The 20407-nt window shown below is 44.7% G+C and overlaps 1 protein-coding gene across 4 annotated transcripts in view; it reads right to left on the minus strand.

Annotated features, from left to right (window-relative positions):
• Positions 1 to 14722: 14722 nt before the first annotated feature.
• Positions 14723 to 20407, minus strand: part of LOC144582989 (uncharacterized) — a 54875-nt gene continuing 49190 nt past the window's right edge. For all 4 annotated transcript variants that reach the window (XM_078382351.1, XM_078382347.1, XM_078382348.1 and 1 more), the window contains one exon: positions 14723 to 19295. In XM_078382351.1, coding sequence (XP_078238477.1) covers positions 16566 to 19091 — 2526 coding nt within the window. In that variant the 5' untranslated portion in view covers positions 19092 to 19295 and the 3' untranslated portion in view covers positions 14723 to 16565. The remainder of the gene's footprint in view (positions 19296 to 20407) is intronic.

Raw genomic sequence — 20407 nt, forward strand, 5'->3', positions numbered from 1 at the left:
CGATGGGCCTATAGTTCCCAATTTCCTCCGCCACCAAACTGGGTTTCTTCCTAATGGGCCTAATGAGTGTCTCCTTCAGGGCGGATGGAAATCTGCCCTCAAGGAAAGACCCATTAATTATAGCCGTGGCCCATTCCATTGTTGAAGGCCTGGCTGATTTGATTAGCCAGGCCGGGCAAGGGTCCAAGGAGGAGGAGGTGACACGACAGCGATCAAGCACCCTGGCCACAGAGTCAGGCGTGACAGGCTGAAAGGAGTCAAGAATCACCGGGCAAGGCGGAGCGCTGGACATCTCTGCTCGACTCACTGTATTCAAAAAAGGGGAGAGGTCCCGGCGGATGGCCTCCACTTTTGATTTTAAAAATGCTGCAAATTGGTCCGGTGAAAAACTAGGGGGAGGCCCATCACCCAGACCAACTCCGGATAGGTCACGTACTATACGGAATAACTCCGCCTGCTGGTTGGACGCTTCGCTTATCCGGTTAGCGAAGTATGCTCGACTGGCAGCCTTTACCTTGGCCAGATAAAGGTTAGTAGCGACCTTAACAGCTATCCAATTAAAATCCGTCGGGTCCTTTCTCCATTTGCGCTCTAGCCATCTCCTGACCCGCTTAAATGCCTGGAGATCCTGGTTAAACCAGGGCGCCGGGCGGTCTCTACGGCAGAGAGGGCATTTAGGAACGATCATGTCTACAGCCCTAGCTGCGGCTGAGAACCAACCGTCAACCAGAGCGTCGACAGGAGCGCCAGCCAGTTCAGCCGTGACACCTCTCATGGCATCCTGGAATCCAACCGGATCCAGTAGCCTTCGAAGGCAGACCATGACAATAGGTCCATGCTCCCTGCAAGGGGGGAGAGCCATTTTGAGGATGCATTTTATTAGGTGATGGTCCGACCATGACAAGGGTACTGACTCGAGGTCAGACACCATCGGACCACTCTCACTCCCATTAGTGGAAAAAACCAGGTCAAGTGTGTGGCTGCCCACGTGGGTGGGGCCGTTGATATGCTGGAACATGTTCAAGAAGGCCATGGTCTCCAAGAACTCAAGAGCTGGCCCGGAGGTCTCTGCCCCCGCATGCACGTTGAAATCCCCCAAAACCAATAGCCCTGGGGAATCCAACAGTGCCACGGAGACAAAGTCCACCAGCTCCAGTAGGGAAATGGCTGGGTCGCGGGGAGCACGATAGCCCAGCAAGATCCCAATACCATCCCTGGCCCCAACCGACACGTGGAGGGCCTCAAGACCCAGTTTTACCACTGAGGAGCGCCTAGTGACCTCAGGTTGGATTTATAGACAATGGCAACTCCCCCCCCGACCCGCCAGTCTACCCTGGACAGCATAACCGGGCGGACAGAGGAGTGCTAGGGGAGGGCCCCCTTCTCCGCCAATCCATGTTTCGGTTATTCATGCCCGGTCTGCATCCTGCTCCAAGATAAGATCATAAATTACTTGGGCCTTGTTGGATACAGACCTGGCATTCAACAACACCAGGAGCAGAGTGGATGGACGACTGGACTGGCTACCTCGATACTGGGGGTTGGACACCGTCTCAGAACAATGAACAGCCTTCAGACATCTGTCCACCGTTCTTCTAACACGAGCAGGGACGGGGCCAATGCCATATCTTCCCCTACCCGTGACCACAGAGATGTTTTGGGGCCCCTCGCTTGGAGGGCAGGCCTTCCATTCCATGACCGAACGAAGGGGGAGAAGGGGAAGAGAAAGAGAACCAAGAGAGGGAGAAATAAGAGAAAGGGGAGGGGAAAAACCTGTAACTTAATATAAACAGATCAAATAATAAAGTCTTCAACATACTCACATAGGAGTGGTTGTTTGACCAGATATTTATTTATTTATTTATTTGATTGATTTGATTTATATCCCATCCATCTGGTATATTATACTACTCTGGGCAGCTATAGATAGGTGGGGTAGAAATAAAATAAAATAAATAAATAATAAAAAATAGGAAAGCTGAAGAAACAAACTACGTGTAGGTCAGCCAGACCCCTGAAGGGGCTGAAGTCTGTATAAAAGAAGCTCAGGTAGGAGCATTTGTTGCTGCACCTTTGCTTAAGGGCGGTCAGGCTGACAGTGGGTTCGTGAGCAAACAGTCATTACATGCTCTGTACACACTGTTATGCTGAAGTTAAGCTATTTAAGTTAAATGTTTAAATACAAAGTATTTTTATAATTAGGGATGTGGTGGCGCTGTGGGCTAAACCGCAGAAGCCTGTGCTGCAGGGTCAGAAGACCAGCAGTCGTCAGATCGAATCCACGCGACGGAGTGAGCGCCCGTCGCCTGTCCCAGCTCCCGCCAACCTAGCGGTTCGAAAGCATGCAAATGCAATTAGATCAATAGGGACCACCTCGGTGGGAAGGTAACAGCATTCCGTGTCTAAGTCGCACTGGCCATGTGACCACGGAAGATTGTCTTCGGACAAACGCTGTCTCTATGGCTTGGAAACGGGGATGAGCACCACCCCCTAGAGTCGAACACGACTGGATATGTCGGGATCTGCAAGATGAGAGGAAGTAGGGATCTTGCAGATGAAGCCTCAGGGGCAGGGATCTTTCTCCTTGACCAGCAAGGGGGAAAAGAAAAGACGGGACACTCGAGTGTATGGCAGCTGTTCAGAGGCGGAATTTCTTGTTCCCCCGCCCTCTCTTCTTTTATTGTATCCCCCTACTACATTTGCTCTAGTTAATCAATACAGAGGTAACTAATTTCCTGAATACACAGCCAGAATAACCAGAGTGCTAGTAAACAGAGACAGCTAATTTCCTTGAATACAAAGGCATCAGTAAACAGAGTGATTAGCAAACAGACAGGCTGGTAAACAGTTAATAGTAAACAGGCACAGATACCATCCAAATACACAGACAAGTTCCTGAATACACGAACACTTTAACTACATTATCCAGAGACAATAGACAGCAGGTTAATGATCATCCTTACTGGAAACTAGTGACTTGCAGTTTTAGCATGAGGCCTGCCATTGTCATAGATATACATTTGCTACTGCCACAGACATATACATTGTAATAGCATAACAGCATAAATTTTCCCCACATCCCAACCGTTTTTTGTTTATTTTGTTGAAGACAATGGCTGTTGTCGACTCTTGAATTTTCTGAATCCAGGGGGTTCCGGTGCAGGTATGATAGCAGAAAGTCTGGTTCGTCTTCAGCAGAGGGTGGCATAGCATGTTCCAGGCCACTGGGAATTAGGGAAGCATTCCAATAGCCAAACCTGCTTCCTTGTTGCACTGAGAGCCAAAACTCTTTACAACCTTAAAGCATTGTTCTGATGGAATAAACCTGGAATCTTGGCAAGAGAATTAAATTTACAGTGTAGATTAAAGAAAACACAATATTGGATAGCTAAAATTACAATTACAATAATGTTTGCATAATAAGAGTACTTAATTTTCAGGAAAAGAAAACATATTGAAAACATATTATTCAGATATATAAGCACAACATACTGCTAAGAGGCAAAAGCAAAAAACTTTAAGGTATACAGAACTTTTGCATAGAAATATATGACACAGACAACTTCCCCACTGAAGACACACACACCATGAATTTCTTGTATGATACTTGACTGAAGAGATACATATAGAGCTTGGCAAAAGACCAGCAACTTATTTTGAGGGATGAGTAGTAAAGAATGATGCTGGTATGCATCTGCCTGGCTCTTGGGCAAAGTTCTTAAACTGTACAACTGACTGAATTTAAAAAGTTGCCTGCTAGTGCCCTTAAATTTCCCCTGGACTGAAAATATGTTTCTACAGGCAAGCATGTCAGATGTATCAGCATCACAGTGTACAAAAATAATTTTCAAGGAAAACTGTGACATGTAAAAGAATAAACATGCAGTGTCTACAACAAAATTAAATTCAGCATTAGAGAAAAGCTCAAAGGCTAAAACTGCATTTAATTCTGAGCATAAAACTAAGAATTGCTTCTCTAAAATTCAATACTTTAAGATCTGGCTAACAGAGGAAATACATGCCATGCACTTTTATCCTGCAGAAAGAAAAACAAACATTTTTGACAATTTACAGCATTTGCAACAAACATTTTCTCAGGGATGTGACACTGTTACTCCTGGAAGGCAGAGACAGGAATGCAGGCTTGTATGAAGTCCCATATGCTCATAGCAATGCAAGGTGTGATAGGATTTGTAGTTCTAAGAACATGGAACCTAGAGTGTGCAGGACATCATTTGGATCATTTCAAGTGGCTTGAGTGTAAACAATGCTTTCTCCAAATTGGAAGGTGATGGGGGAAAACCTTTTGGTTCGCCTCCTCCCACCCCAATATGCAGCATTAGTCTCTCTACTGGCCAGGTAGGAGGCATTCTTTGGTGATCTGTATAACTGCCATGTCCAGCTGAGTAGGATTTTTCATTCAAACAGGATTAGCACATGGAAAAAGCAGTCCAAAACAAGCTTCATGTTGGTGTGTAACAGTTACCCCCCTTAGATTCTCTTCTTCCTCCCCTTCCTTATATGATGCATCTAATGCTGGTAAAGCTGCTTTTGTAACCCCAGTCTATGATATCAAAGAAATCTGGGCCTGGGTCCCAATTCGCTGGGACATAATGCAACTTTGGCTGAACCGGCGGAGATACTGAGGTAGCTGCTGCTTCTTTCAGACCAGCAAGGAAGGGAGTCAGGCATGCAGTTTGATTTGCTGATTGGAATGCGTTTATAGATACTTCTGCTGCTTGAGTTAAAGCTGTTGTCATGAAGCTTTGCTGAACAGCAGTAGCAAATGCAGCTCCTCCCATAAACATTAGAGGACCATCAGGGGATGCACCAGCATTAATTTTTGTTTGCTTAAATGCTAAATCTTGCCATTCTTGAAGGCAAGAAAGTCCTTCTGCTGGTGGAAAGAAATCTTTTATCAAGGCCTTGCAGTCATTAAGCCATGGGGCAGATAAAGAGTCCATCCCATTGTCCTGGTTACTGCTTTGCAGTTTGTGGATGCCTTGAGCTGGGAACAATTTACAACTAGCAGAAACAGCTAGCACATCTCTCCGTGTTTCTGCTGCTCCCTCAATGACAGGAGGGGCAGAAATGACACCAGTTTCTGCACAAGCACCTGTTGTATCCATTGAAGGATGGTTATCTATCTCAGTTGCTTGAAGTGGCAGTGCTTTTAACTCATCCTGGATTTCCCAGGAGATGTTATGCTGTTCCAGGCAAGCCAAAGAGGCTGAAGGGAGCGGAGGCAGAATTTGAGGGAGTTGTTTGATTAGATTAGCCTCGAATTCTGGGTCGAAAAATATGTTACGTGTGTCTTGGAGGCAAGTACACACTAGAAATTGTTCTTGAAGATTGGATAAAGACGTTCCCATGTTGTTAAACGTGTAGGTGTCTTACTTGACAAATTCCACTCACCCGAGGGATCCTTGCGGATGATTGACGCGTCTTGGGGCCTGTGCCAGGCGAGATGAGTGCGAATTGTCGAAAGTTGACCGCAGTCCTACTCATCGGGATCCAGAGGATGCATGCGCGCGCTGTAGCCCTTCCATACCGGGCGTGATGAGTAGGATGATGGGTGAATTACCTCAGAGAGGGCACCATTTTGTCGGGATCTGCAAGATGAGAGGAAGTAGGGATCTTGCAGATGAAGCCTCAGGGGCAGGGATCTTTCTCCTTGACCAGCAAGGGGGAAAAGAAAAGACGGGACACTCGAGTGTATGGCAGCTGTTCAGAGGCGGAATTTCTTGTTCCCCCGCCCTCTCTTCTTTTATTGTATCCCCCTACTACATTTGCTCTAGTTAATCAATACAGAGGTAACTAATTTCCTGAATACACAGCCAGAATAACCAGAGTGCTAGTAAACAGAGACAGCTAATTTCCTTGAATACAAAGGCATCAGTAAACAGAGTGATTAGCAAACAGACAGGCTGGTAAACAGTTAATAGTAAACAGGCACAGATACCATCCAAATACACAGACAAGTTCCTGAATACACGAACACTTTAACTACATTATCCAGAGACAATAGACAGCAGGTTAATGATCATCCTTACTGGAAACTAGTGACTTGCAGTTTTAGCATGAGGCCTGCCATTGTCATAGATATACATTTGCTACTGCCACAGACATATACATTGTAATAGCATAACAGCATAAATTTTCCCCACATGGATAAAAATTGTCAAGGGGAACCTTTACCTTTACCTTTACCTATTTTTATAATTACATTTGCCTGTCATAGGTTTTTGCATCCGGAGAGAAAGACAAAGCACGGAGTTTCTGTCAGCTCTCTCTCATTCCTTCCAGAGGGGCAACATCTACGCTTCCATCAAGGCCACTGTTTGTGTCCACGTATCAAAAGTTTTCTTGACATTTTACAACATAAACATATATTAGACAAAACGGAGAAAGATATGATGGAAATATGGAAGATAATTTGTAAGAGAGGGTAGTAAGGAAAGCCTAATTTGATGTACTATGTAATGTGTGACAAAGGGTTACTACGTGAAAGTATTTTTTCTTTAGGATGAAACCAATAAAGAAAGATTTGACAGACTGGCAAAACATAATTACCAGATTTTGAAATGGAGATGAAAAAGCAAGGATTAATAAAAAGTACTGGTATTAATATCAGAAACAAGGAGGATTAGATTGACCAAGGAGCAGGGAACTAGCACCTCATGGGATTTGGAGACTCTCCCTCTCTCTTTTTTAATAAACATTTTATTAGTTTTTCAATCTATCTATATTATTTATGCTTGTCAAGCATCGTGTTACATACTTGCTTACAATTATTTATTTTTTACATCAGAATATCTTCCCGGTTGTCCCCCGAAGTTCCAAACATCTTTTAAACATTCAAACCATTCATGTACAAGTTTTAATATATAGTATGACTACTATCATAATATTTCTCTCATATTATATAATATTCTCAATATCCTCTGATGACATTCTCATTGAAAATGGTCCCAGATCCATGGCCCAGTGTGATTTCTCTTTTCTCATTTGGTATTTCTGTATCTCTAAGCATTCTACCATCTTTCATATCCTCTGAATCTATTTTATACATCTGGTTTATGTCCACTAATTCTTTGTGTACTTGGTCTATCTTCAATGGACCTTCCAGGCTTTTTTTGGTTATTTTTGCTGTTGTTATCTCTTTATCTTCCCTTGGTACTCTCCTCTCGTGCTCCTGCTTTGATTGGCATACATCATCTGGAATATTCTCATTTCCTCCTTCATTGTTCCGTTGTTTGTAAACTGTCCTTCTCCTGATGTTGATAAAATAGTTTTGCTTCTTGATAGTGGGATCTCACTGTTACTAATATTGTTTGAAGAGTAGATTTTATTTCATTCCAAAATTCTCCTTGTTGTGCCATTCTGTTCCTGCTATACACAGATATTCAAAGTCCCCTGAGTCATTTCAAAAGGTCTGCTTGGCTAGGTAGGCCCGAACCAATTTCGGACCCCCAAATACCAGGGTACAATATTTGTATCCGTGGCCTGATGGCCTAACTTCACAGATTTAGGAATGTCCAAGGAACAGTTTTTAAAAAGTCCATTTTAGGGTTAATTCCCCCAGCCAGGAGCAAGAAGAAAAAAAATCAAGAAGAAGCAAACAGATTCTCAGACTTAAACAATAGCTGAATGTTCAAGGCCACCTCTCCTGGGATCCATGCCAAACAAGTTTCCGTAATCAAAACAATGTCCGGACTTTGCTAGCAGGAGAATTCTCTTAAGCTTATAACACAAAATTGTAATATTCTTGAAGTATATTTTTAAAAATGTTATTTTCTTCAGCTATCCCTCTCACCAGATTTTTTGCCGCTTTTATAAGTTACTGAGATAAGATAGCAATTCTTCCTCCCCCCTATATATAGAAATTATTTCTTCCAGGGGTACGTAGGCAATTATTTGTAAAGAAATATCTCACCCGATGGAAAAGCCGCCTAGAGTGGTCTAATATGATCAGATAGGCGGGATAGAAATAAAATAAATAAATAAATAAATAAATAAATAAATAAATAAATAAAACAGCGATGCCAGATGCTGGTGTTGCTTCTCATGGCTGGCTGCCAGCGACTTGCAAGCCAGCCGAAGCTGCTTGTTTCTGCCCGTTGGCTGATTAGGGAGTTTCCTGGATCAAATGGGGTGGCCGCCCCCCCCCATGATCAACAGGCTTCCCCCCCAGTTCACCACCCCTCCAGGGTGGTTCCGACACCCTATGGTGTCCCAAACAGGGTCAGAATTCAGCCCAGAGGGACAGAGCTCTGTCCTCCTCCTGCTGTCTCGTCGCAACATCAAGCCGGAAGTCGAGACTCTCCCTCTCTTAATGCAGCCTAAATAGCACTGGCCTTTTTTGCAGCCACATCACACTTTTTGCTCATCTTGTGATCTAAGATGATTCCAAGGTCCTTCCCGCTCCTAATAATGCTGAGCCAGGTATCCCCCATTTTGTAATGGTGGGAAATAGTACGGGAAACCATGGAACCCAGAGACACTCCAGAGGCCAAGAGGTAGAGCAGGACTCCCTCAGCATCACTACCGTTCACAGAGCGAAATCCCACAAGGGGAAATCCCAGAAGCTGACAGTCTGACAGTCCACCGCTTCTCTCCAAACCCAAGGCAAAGGTCAGGGCTGTTTTTCACCAAGTGTGGATGGCAGGGAGCAGAAGAGAGAGTGTCCTGGGTAGACCATTTTCACTGCTCCCAGTCCTGCTGTCAATATTCAGGCTGCCCTTTCCTATGGGAAGCCTGGCAACTTTTTCTCCTGCTGGCAACACATTGGACCTTTTTTTTTGAATCACAGCTACAGAGGTACAATATCCCACATTCACACTGTCAGGTTATATAAAATAAGCCAAATAAAACAGAACCTGAATTTTACAGCCATGAACACTTGGCACAGAGATCACGTACAAAGTGTCAGCAGGTGTGCCCGACAAGGACACGGGAATACACATCTTAAGGATGATGATCATGTCAGGCCTCTGACAACTGACTGGACAGTGTGGGATAGTCTATATGGCCACCAGGTAATGACGTCTTTCTCTTGGCTCATGTAGAGGGTTGTGGAGTGTTACGCTGTTGCTGCTGTATATAAATGGCAATAGACTAGAAGTCTGCCTGATTTTCTTGACTGCTGGGACTGGAACAGCCGCTCAGAGTGGTATTGACCTACCAGATGGGCGGGATACAAATCAAATAAATAAAAATAAAAAATAAATAAACAAGGAGCTTCGGCAACAGGCGCTGCTAAAAAACTGTGCCACTCCGACATAAGCACTATTGAGGCTGATGAAGAGTTCTGGAGGTCTCCAAAGCTTACACACCAGACTGGAATTTCACAGTTGGCCCCAATGAAGGAAAGCTCACCCACCCGACCACCAAACCCCGTGTGCACGGAACAGACCTCCTCAGCCTTTGCTTTTTCATTTACTTTCTTCCCAAAGTAAAGATCACTTGGAATTTACAAGATGAAATTAAAATGAATTTGGATAGGTTGAGGAACGAGATAAGTCAAAAGATAAAGGAATATAAAATGAAACATTTTGTGGTTTGGCTCTCCTCCATCTTTCCCTCTCCAAGAATCCCCACATGCAGGAGTGAATTCTTCACTTCACCCTCTTGGATCCCAAAAGAGGAAAGGAGAAATTCCAGGGAGGCCCCATGCTAGCCTGTCCAGGGTTGGAATCTCACCAACAGCACCTGCTCTTGGTGACCACAGGGTTGAGCCAAGCAGGACTGGGAACCAAAAAAACTCTGCACATGTTCATAGAGGCACTGCTGCAGACAGTAAAACTGGGACCCACACAAGCCGGGTTCGAACCCACACTCAGCCATAGAACTGAGAGTGTGTGCTTCCTTTCACAAACCAGAGGTCTCCAGAACGGGGCGACAGAAGGAAATTGACAGAAGAGACTCAAAGTGAACCTCAGAATATGGGGATTTCACACCAACTCGGTCTCCTTTGCACTGTCACGCCCCATCTCGGTGTCCCCTTTTGCCCTCACCAGGCACCATGGAAGGTCTGGTAGAAGGCGTTCTCCAAATGCTCCTGATGCTTCCTGCGAGTGGGCTAAAATTCTCTGAAATACTGATGTAATTCAGGATTAGCGTCCTGCTAATGATAGGGTTGCTGTTTAATAAATAAACAAACACAGGGGTGCTTCTGGTCCCAAAGAATGAAAGAGATCTCACCTGCTATTCAAGTTTTTGGGGGGCTTCGGAGTTTGATTCTTGTCTTTTCATCCAGAGAAACGCCGGAGAGCATCAGCTGAGTCTCACCTCGTCCTTGGGAGAGAAAAATAAAAACAAATAATTCTGGAGCCTTCTCAGATGGATAAAACCAAAAACTTTCCCTTAGCATAGAAGCCTTTGTCTTTTTGACAATCTGGAGAATTCAATTCTTTAAAAAATACCTCCAGTTTATGAATTGGGGGGGGGGGATTGTGTGCTCCTATACCTACGATTCCAAAAGCCAGGAAATAGCCCAAAAATGCTGCACAATCTCGTGCCCGCCTTGCCAGCAGGAAAAAGGAGGCCAAGCCAGACAGAGCAAAGGGTGGCTGAAGGTTGGCAACCACCCAAGGCAGCCGTCCAGGGGGTCTACATCAGGGGGTCCCCCCCAACCTTGGGCCTCCGGATGTTCTTGGTACTTCCGCTCCCAGAAATCCTGGCCAGCAGAGACGATGGTGAAGGCTTCTGGGAGTTACAGTCCAAGAACCTCTGGAGGCCCGAAGTTGGGGACCCCTGGACTCTGCGGGAGACCCTCTTCTGCTCTTTGCCCTTCACAGCCCTGACCATGGCTTTGTGTCTGGGGGAGGAGTGGTCACTTGATGAAAAAGGGGAGTCAGATTCTGGGATGTTCCCTTGCGTGGTGTCGCTCTGGGAACGGCAGGGGTGCTGGGGGGGGGCTCCTGTTCAACCCCTCTGACCCTCAGCCTGTGGAGTGTTTCAGGTTTCCATTAATTCCCCGTACTATTTCACAGAGGCATGAAAAACTGCAAAGCGACCAGCCAGAAGAATGTGGTGGTCCGGCACCCCCCGTGTGATGATGACACACAACTTCCGATTGCTTTTTAAGACCTTGCAGGCGGACCTTCGCTCAGCCTCTCTGGCCCCCAAGGTTTGGCCATCCAGCCGACCACCATCCCCTGCGCCAACGAAAACAGTAAGACATAAACAAGCAAAGAGGAAAGTAATTCTGAATGAATGAATTCTAAGCTAATTAAGAATCTAATGACTGAATTTCCTGCCTCTAAGAAAGTCTCTTCCTGGAAACCAAGAGGAGATTCAGACAATTTCCTGAGAATATTTTTATAAACCTAAAACCAGCAGCAGTAAATCTCACACAGACACACACAGTCACTTTTCCCAGTGTAGGAAAGGGGCAGCCCCTCTTTCCCCCCCCAGGGGCTCTCCTGCCCCCCCATTGCTCTGGGTGGGAAGAGTAAGGGGGTGGGATGGAGGGTCAGGGTCTGGGTTCAGGTCAGGGCCTGGTTGGCGTTCTAGGAACTTCCCTCCCTTGCAGGGGCAGCATCAGCAACCACCTTGGCTGCCATAGACATGAAATATCATCCTCATCATCCACATCCCTCCTTCCCTCCCAGCCAGCCCCTTGTCTTCTGCCCCTCCCTTCCAAGCCCTACTTACTTGGGCCCCCTCCTATCCCCCCCACTCCTCAAAAAAATAGGGGGCGGGGGGGCTGCCTATGGGTGCACGCGCGCACACACACACACACACACACACACACACACACACACACACACACACACACACACACACAGACGACTCCTCTGCCCCCCATCCAATGCCCCCCTGGTGGACCAGAGGGGGGGAGAATGGGCAGGAGGAGCCTATTTGGGGGGGGAATGAAACGGCCGCTGCTTTCCCGCCCTCCAGGCCACGATCCGCCGCCAACCCCCCCCCTCGGTCCCCCCCTGCCTTTTTCCCTGAAGGGGGGCAAGGAGGGAGCCGGGGGGGGCTCAGGGGCAAGGGGCACCTCGCTCCCTGGGAGGCCCTACCGGACACCACATCCTGTGGCAAGGAGTTCCACAGGCTAACATGCCAAGTCAAGGACTATTTCCTCGGTTCTTACTCCAGCACCACCCCATCGGAGTGGAGGTCCCCTGACGGTTCTGGTACTGCGTGAGAGGGGAAAGAGCTTTCTGCTCGAGACCTCCAAGGAGGATGATGGACACGTTAGACTTCGACTTCCTTTTAGACCTCTTCTCGCTGCTCCGGTTCTCTCAAGGCTTCTTCCCCACAGGGCCGCCCGTTTGACACGCCTTGCGTGCACACACACACCGTGTCACACTCGGGCACAAAGACAAACGTTGCACAAACATCTGCAGATCCCCACAACTGAAGCATCTCTTCCCTCCATCCTCCCTTTGGCCTTTTGGCTTTGATCCCCTTGTCTAGTATTTGTTTAGCTTTTATACCCCCCCCCCACCTAGACGGAGCTACTCTGCGCACAGTCTACAGTAAAAAAAAAAAAAGGCAATAAAATTAAAATCCTCAATAAATAGACCGAAACAATCCAAAAACCAGAAGAAGAAGAAGAAGAAACTAAGCAGTGGCAGGAGGGATTTCATGCCCTTTCCCTTCATTTGGTGTTCCCTGAAAGGTAGCTGGGCGAGTCCACGGATCTGCCCTCGGTCTCCGGGGTCTCTCCCCTTTCTTTCTTTCTTTCCCTCTTTCCTTCTTTCTTTCCTTCTTTCTTTCTTTCTTTCCTTCTTTCTTTCTTTCTTTCTTTCTTTCTTTCTTTCTTTCTTTCTTTCTTTCTTTCCTTCTTTCTTTCTTTCTTTCTTTCTTTCTTTCCTTCCTTTCTTTCTTTCTTTCTTTCTTTCTTTCTTTCTTTCTTTCTTTCTTTCTTTCTTTCTTTCTTTCTTTCTTTCTTTCTTTCTTTTTCTTTCTTTCTTTCTTTCTTTCTTTCTTTCTTTCTTTCTTTCTTTCTTCCTTCCTTCCTTCCTTCCTTCCTTTCTTTCTTTCCTTCTTTCTTTCCTTCCTTCTTTCTTTCTTTCTTTCTTTCTTTCTTTTCTCCTCCTTCCTCCAGATGAAGGCTTTTCCTTCCTTCCTCCCTTTCCTTCCTTTCTGTTCCCTGTCAAACCCCTGCCAGCTCTGATCCCTGGTCGCAGGATCCCCCCCCCCGGGTTCTGCCTCCAGCTTTATTCTCAGCTGTGCTCTGTTATGAAACGGATTATTTCACCCGTTATTTTTCACTCCGTTTCCGTATGTCTGATCAAGTGGGCACGTCCACAAAGGCTCACATCAAAATATAATGGTTAGCCGATAAGGTGCCATACATTTGTGCCTTGTTTTGTTTTGTTTCTTTGGATTTTGCCGGATAACGCTTGTGCGGACGAACAGGGCTGCCTCTTCTACAATGACAGCTACTAGAATGTTTCTTGAAATGTTCCATATCATTTTCTGTTTTATTTTTGCTTGTAGCTGGAAGCAAAATAATTCTGCCGTCAATCATTGTTCTTTACGTTCAGCCCTAGTGGTTCATTTATTCTAATGAATAACTTTCCTTCTCTAAGGGACATCCTGACACTAAAGAGAGGTAATTTTTAAGCTTTTTTTAAAAAATGAAGTAACGCTTACCAAGACAGAAAAAACAAAGCACGATTCAGATTTTGGGTCACTCCTTAATAATGTTTCATCATCTTTGCCACTTTCTGGACGAAAAGAGACACAGCAAAGAAAGGGTCAGGAAAAGTTGCCCTGTTCAATTCCAGCAATTAAATTTTTTTTTTTGCCAGACAAGTAAACAGAGGGTTCCAAAAGTCCAATCATGCCTGTTCTTCAACAGGATGATGATGGTGGCAGCTGGTTCCCCAGAGGAGTGCCCCTGCGACAACTGGAGAGCTTGGCCTTCTAAGTCAAAAGGGAAGATTGTCGTCGTCCCCCCCCGGTTCTGGGTGCCCCAAAGTCCGTCCGTTCCTGGCCTGAGATCCACCCAGCCTCCCTTGAGGCTGGCTCTGGCCCTGATGCCGGCCAGAAGAAACAACAAGGGATCCCCGGGCTGAGAAAAGCCAAGAAAGGCCTGAGCCAAGAGGGGAAACTCCCGTGACTTCGAGCAGCCGATCTCTCTAGGACAGGATCCGAGGGCTCAGCCGGGATTTATAACAATACTCATGGCGATGGAAGGGCCACAAGAACTCCCCACCCCATCCTCCATCTGCTGGCCTTGGGGCAGCCACGAGGGCCCTTCCTTTCTCCTGACCTTCGGAGACAGAGCCCAACCCTTGGCTGGATCCCCAGTGAGAGGCCCTCCCCTTTCCTTTCCTTTCCCCACCAGGTCGCAAAGAGAAGAATCAGAATTATACAGACCCACTTCTGATGCTGCTAGAAAAAACCACATGTGAAAAAGGAAGGAAGGAAGAGAGAGAGAGAGAGAGAAGTGAAGCCTGCCAATGACAGAAAATCTATTTCCAGCTTCTCGGGGTGTAGATATTCCCCATTGGTAGAAATATGGGCCTCCAATGTGAACAAAAATAGCAGAGTCTACTCACAAGTAAAACAAAATGAATGGACTGTTTTAAATGACAAGTTGTATATCTTAGTTAAGAATTCAACAACTTCATTTCTCAGTTCCTTAATAACAGTTGGGTGGATGCCATCTGGGACCGGTGACTTATTGATTTTTAATTTATTGATTAGGTTTTAAAAAACTTCTTCTTTAATCTGATTCAATTCATTAGTCAGCCAATCACATTTTTCTTTTTCTTTTTATTATACACAAACATACAAAACAAACACAAAACATATATGTGGGGAGAATATATCCATCTAACATATAAACCTGACTACATTAACCATATTGCCCTACTAAGCATCTTTAGACCATATCCATTTAATATATAAATCTGACTACATAAACCCTAAAGATTAACATAAATAAATTGTCTAATATATAAACTTAAACCTGTATTGATCTTATATTCAAGCCATTCTTAGTTGCATAGACCAATTATAGTTCATAAGTTACTTAGTATCTTCATGTTTCTAATTCATCATCAATACCTTCTAAATAATTGTGATCAGAATATGTAATCTAAGCATTACCTATACTTATTAACCATTTAAGACATTCAACAAGTAACTTCCCCATTTTTATTATATTTCTTTGCTCCATGTATAAATCAGGAATTTTTAATTATTTACAGCCTTGTGGATCTAGGAATTCATTTCTTTCATTCTTTTTACTGGCTTTTAAAGTGCTATCTATAAAGTCTCTTTATATTCTTTCACCTGCGTACACCTCTAACCAGAAGTCATCATAAGCAATTCTAATTTCATCATAAAGGTAGCTTAACCATACACACCTCCCCACACAGAAGCTCCAGGCCAGCTCAATACATTTCTGTAAGATCCCCACTTTTACAGGTAAAAAGACATTGTAAGTCTAATCTTGTCTATATAATCAATATGGTGACTCACTCATATTTAAGCTCTATATATAAACCATAAGAGCCAAAGCATCTAATATTATTATTTTTCATTAACCTTTCTGGAATTTATATCTACATATATTTATCTACCTTTTAGCTTCCCCCAAGCTTTCCAACAAAAGGAAAACATCTCCTTCTGCTTCATTGACTGTGCAAAAGCCTTTGACCTGGGGTTCAGTCCGAGGTAGCCGGCTCAAGGTTGACTCAGCCTTCTATCCTTCCGAGGTCGGTAAAATGAGTACCCAGCTTGTTGGGGGGGGGGCAATGTGTAGCCTGCATAAATAACTTGTAAACAACCAAGAGAGTGTTTGAAGCAATATGGGGCAGTATATAAGCAACACGCTTTGCTTTGCTTTGCCTGTGTAAAACCACAGCAAACTATGGCAGGTTCTTAAAGAAAGGGGAGTGCCTGACCACCTCATGTATCTCCTGAGAAATCTATATATGGGACAGGAAGCAATGGTTGATTGGTTCAATATTGGGAAAGTACAAGGCTGTATATTGTCCCCCGGCTTATTTAACTTATATGCAGAAAACATCATGCAAAAGGCTGGACTGGAGGAATCCCAAACCGGAATCAAGACTGCTGGAAGAACTATCAACAACCTCTGATATGCAGATGATACCACTCTGATGGCAGAAAGTGAGGAGGAATTAAAGAACCTCCTAATGACGGTGAAAGAGGAGAGCGCAAAAAACGGTCAAAAAAACTAAGATCATGGCCACTGGTCCCATCACTTCCTGTCAAATAGAAGGGGAAGATACAGAGGCAATGACAAATTGTTCTTTATTGGGCTCCATGATTGCTGCAGATGGCGACAGCAGCCACAAAATTAAAACACACCTGCTACTTGCGAGGAAAGCAATTATAAACCTAGACAGCATCTTAAAAAGCAGAGACATCACCTTGCCGACCAAAGTCCGAGTAGTTGAAGCTATAGTTTTTCCTGTACTGATGTAGGGAAGTGAGAGCTGGACCATAAAGCTGACAGGCAAAGAATTGTTGCTTTTGAACTGTGGTGCTGGAGAAGGCTCTTGAGAGTCTTGTAGACTGCACGGAGAACAAACCTATCCATTCCGAAGGAAATCAACCCTGAGTGCTCACTGGAAGGACAGATCCTGAAGGTTCCTAGTGTGGGTCCTTTGATGTAACCTAAGATGACCATTCTGACTAAAGTTCTTTCCACATTCCATGCATTTATGTGGTTTCTCCCCAGTGTGGGTCCTTTGATGTAATCTAAGGGCATAAATGAGACTAAAGCTCTTTCCACATTCCATGCATTTATGTGGTTTCTCCCCAGTGTGCGTGGTTTGATGTACCCTAAGATGACCACTCTGACTAAAGCTCTTTCCACATTCCATGCATTTATGTGGTTTCTCCCCAGTGTGGGTCCATTGATGTAACCTAAGCTGACGACTCTGACTAAAGCTCTTTCCACATTCCATGCATTTATGTGGTTTCTCCCCAGTGTGGGTCCTTTGATGTAATCTAAGGGCATAAATGAGACTAAAGCTCTTTCCACATTCCATGCATTTATGTGGTTTCTCCCCAGTGTGGGTCCTTTGATGTACCCTAAGCTGACCACTGCGAGTAAAGCTCTTTCCACATTCTATGCATTTATGTGGTTTCTCCCCAGTGTGGGTCCTTTGATGTACCCTAAGCTGACCATTCTCATCAAAGCTCTTTCCACATTCCATGCATTTATGTGGTTTCTCCCCAGTGTGGGTCCTTTGATGTAACTTAAGGGCATCACTCTGACTAAAGCTCTTTCCACATTCCATGCATTTATGTGGTTTCTCCCCAGTGTGGGTCCTTTGATGTCTCCTAAGGTCACCATTCCGACTAAAGCTCTTTCCACATTCCATGCATTTATGTGGTTTCTCCCCAGTGTGGGTGGTTTGATGTACCCTAAGATGACCACTCTGACTAAAGCTCGTTCCACATTCCATGCACTTATGTGGTTTCTCCCCAGTGTGGGTCCTTTGATGTACCCTAAGATGACCACTCTGACTAAAGCTCTTTCCACATTCCATGCATTTATGTGGTTTCTCCCCAGTGTGGGTCCTTTGATGTAACCTAAGGGCATAAATGAGACTAAAGCTCTTTCCACATTCCATGCATTTATGTGGTTTCTCCCCAGTGTGGGTCCTTTGATGTAATCTACGGTCACCATTCCGACTAAAGCTCTTTCCACATTTCATGCATTTATGTGGTTTCTCCCCAGTGTGGGTCCTTTGATGTAACCTAAGCTGACCAATCTGACTAAAGCTCTTTCCACATTCCATGCATTTATGTGGTTTCTCCCCAGTGTGGGTCCTTTGATGTAACCTAAGCTGACTACTGTGACTAAAGCACTTTCCACATTCCATGCATTTATGTGGTTTCTCCCCAGTGTGGGTCCTTTGATGTAACCTAAGATTACCACTGTGACTAAAGCTCTTTCCACATTCCATGCATTTATGTGGTTTCTCCCCAGTGTGGGTCCTTTGATGTAACTTAAGGGCATCACTCTGACTAAAGCTCTTTCCACATTCCATGCATTTATGTGTTTTCTCCCCAGTGTGGGTCCTTTGATGTACCCTAAGATGACCACTCTGACTAAAGCTCTTTCCACATTCCATGCATTTATGTGGTTTCTCCCCAGTGTGGGTTCTTTGATGTACCCTAAGCTTACTATTCTCACCAAAGCTCTTTCCACATTCCATGCATTTATGTGGTTTCTCCCCAGTGTGGGTCCTTTGATGTACCCTAAGATGACCATTCCGACTAAAGCTCTTTCCACATTCCATGCATTTATGTGGTTTCTCCCCAGTGTGGGTCCTTTGATGTAATCCAAGTTCACCATTCTGACTAAAGCTCTTTCCACATTCCATGCATTTATGTGGTTTCTCCCCAGTGTGGGTCCTTTGATGTAATCTAAGTTCACCATTCTCACAAAAGCTCTTTCCACATTCCATGCATTTATGTGGTTTCTCCCCAGTGTGGGTCCTTTGATGTACCCTAAGATGACCACTCTGACTAAAGCTCTTTCCACATTCCATGCACATATGTGGTTTCTCCCCAGTGTGGGTCCTTTGATGTACCCTAAGCTGACCACTGCTAGTAAAGCTCTTTCCACATTCTATGCATTTATGTGGTTTCTCCCCAGTGTGGGTCCTTTGATGTAATCTAAGTTCACCATTCTCACAAAAGCTCTTTCCACATTCCATGCATTTATGTGGTTTCTCCCCAGTGTGGGTCCTTTGATGTAACTTAAGGGCACCACTCTGACTAAAGCTCTTTCCACATTCCATGCATTTATGTGGTTTCTCCCCAGTGTGGGTCCTTTGATGTACCCTAAGATGACCACTCTGACTAAAGCTCTTTCCACATTCCATGCATTTATGTGGTTTCTCCCCAGTGTGGGTCCTTTGATGTACCCTAAGATGACCACTCTGACTAAAGCTCTTTCCACATTCCATGCATTTATGTGGTTTCTCCCCAGTGTGGGTCCTTTGATGTAATCTAAGGGCATAAATGAGACTAAAGCTCTTTCCACATTCCATGCATTTGTACAGTTTCTTCCCTGTGTGAGTTTGATGTGAAGGCAGATTTCTTCTCCTGCTGAAACTGTTTTCACATTCCATGTTTTTGTATGATTTCTCCCCAGGGTGAGTTCTTTAATCTGAACTAGCAGCACTGGTCTGAAGCTGTCTTCACACTTCAGGAGTTTAAGCCATTTCTCTTTTAGCTCATGGGTTTTTCCAAGCTTTTCTTCCTGGCTTCACACTTGACTCTTTTCAGGGCCAGAAGAAGTGGCTCTGTATAATTCTGGCCATCGAGTTTGTTACCTGATAGAGAACAAAGAAGATATTTTGAGAATATAGCACAGAGCAGAAACTAACTGGAGGTCAAACCAAAGAGCTTGCTCTGTCTTTGACTCCTTTGAAAGGCATATGTCTCCTGAAGGCTTTACAGGCAACATTTGAAAAATTAGCCGTATTGTGCAAACAGCATGGACTCACCTTGCCTGAACTGATACTTCCAAAGGGACAGGGATGGGAAAATATATTGTAGTTGATTAATATTAACCACTATCTGAAATAACATTAATCATGGGCCATCAAGTCAATTCTGACTGATGGCAGCCCTTTTTTGGGGGGGGGTTTCTAGGTAGAGAATACTCAAAAGTCGTTCCCCGTTTCCTGCTTCTGGGACCCTGCAGTTTCCCAAGGGCCACACAGGCTGACCTTACCCATGGGAGACAGAGCAGTGAACCTCTGGTTCTGGAACCAAATATTTAAACCACAGAGGTATCCAACCAGCTTACTCAGAAATACAAGGATAGGATTTGATTAGAATTGAGGTTTTACAGCAAAAGTTCCATGGTTTACTTGCAAATTTCCTCCACAGTACAGTACAGTGGTGCCTTGCTTAACGGGTGCCCCGTTTAATGACGAAATCGCATAGCAATTAACTTTTTGTGATCGCTTTGCGATGTTCTCTATGGGGAAAAATCACTTTGTGATGATCGGCACCCTGTTTCGCTTACCGATCATCGCAAAGCGATGATTTTTTTACCAGCTGATCGGTGGTTCCAAAATGACCGCCGGGTAAAAAAAATGGCCACCCACTGTTTTCTGGGATGGATTCCTCGCTTACCGGGCAGCAAAAATGGCTGCCGCATGGAGGATTTTAGCCCATAGGAATGCATTGAAGGGGTTTCAATGCATTCATATGGGCTTTTTAATATCACATAGCGACGAAATCGCTTTGCAGCGAGTTTTGCTGCACCGATTATCATCGCTATGTGAGGCACCACTGTACTCAATTTAAAGGCATTGCAAATCCATAAATGAATTGAAAATGGTGAACCCATGAAAGGAGAAAGTGAAGGAAGAGTGGGAAAACCTGAATTAATAAAAAAGCCACTGTTGGCTCACATTTAGCTTGCGATCTACAA

Source organism: Pogona vitticeps, chromosome W (assembly GCF_051106095.1).
Source record: "Pogona vitticeps strain Pit_001003342236 chromosome W, PviZW2.1, whole genome shotgun sequence".
NCBI lineage: Eukaryota > Metazoa > Chordata > Lepidosauria > Squamata > Agamidae > Pogona > Pogona vitticeps.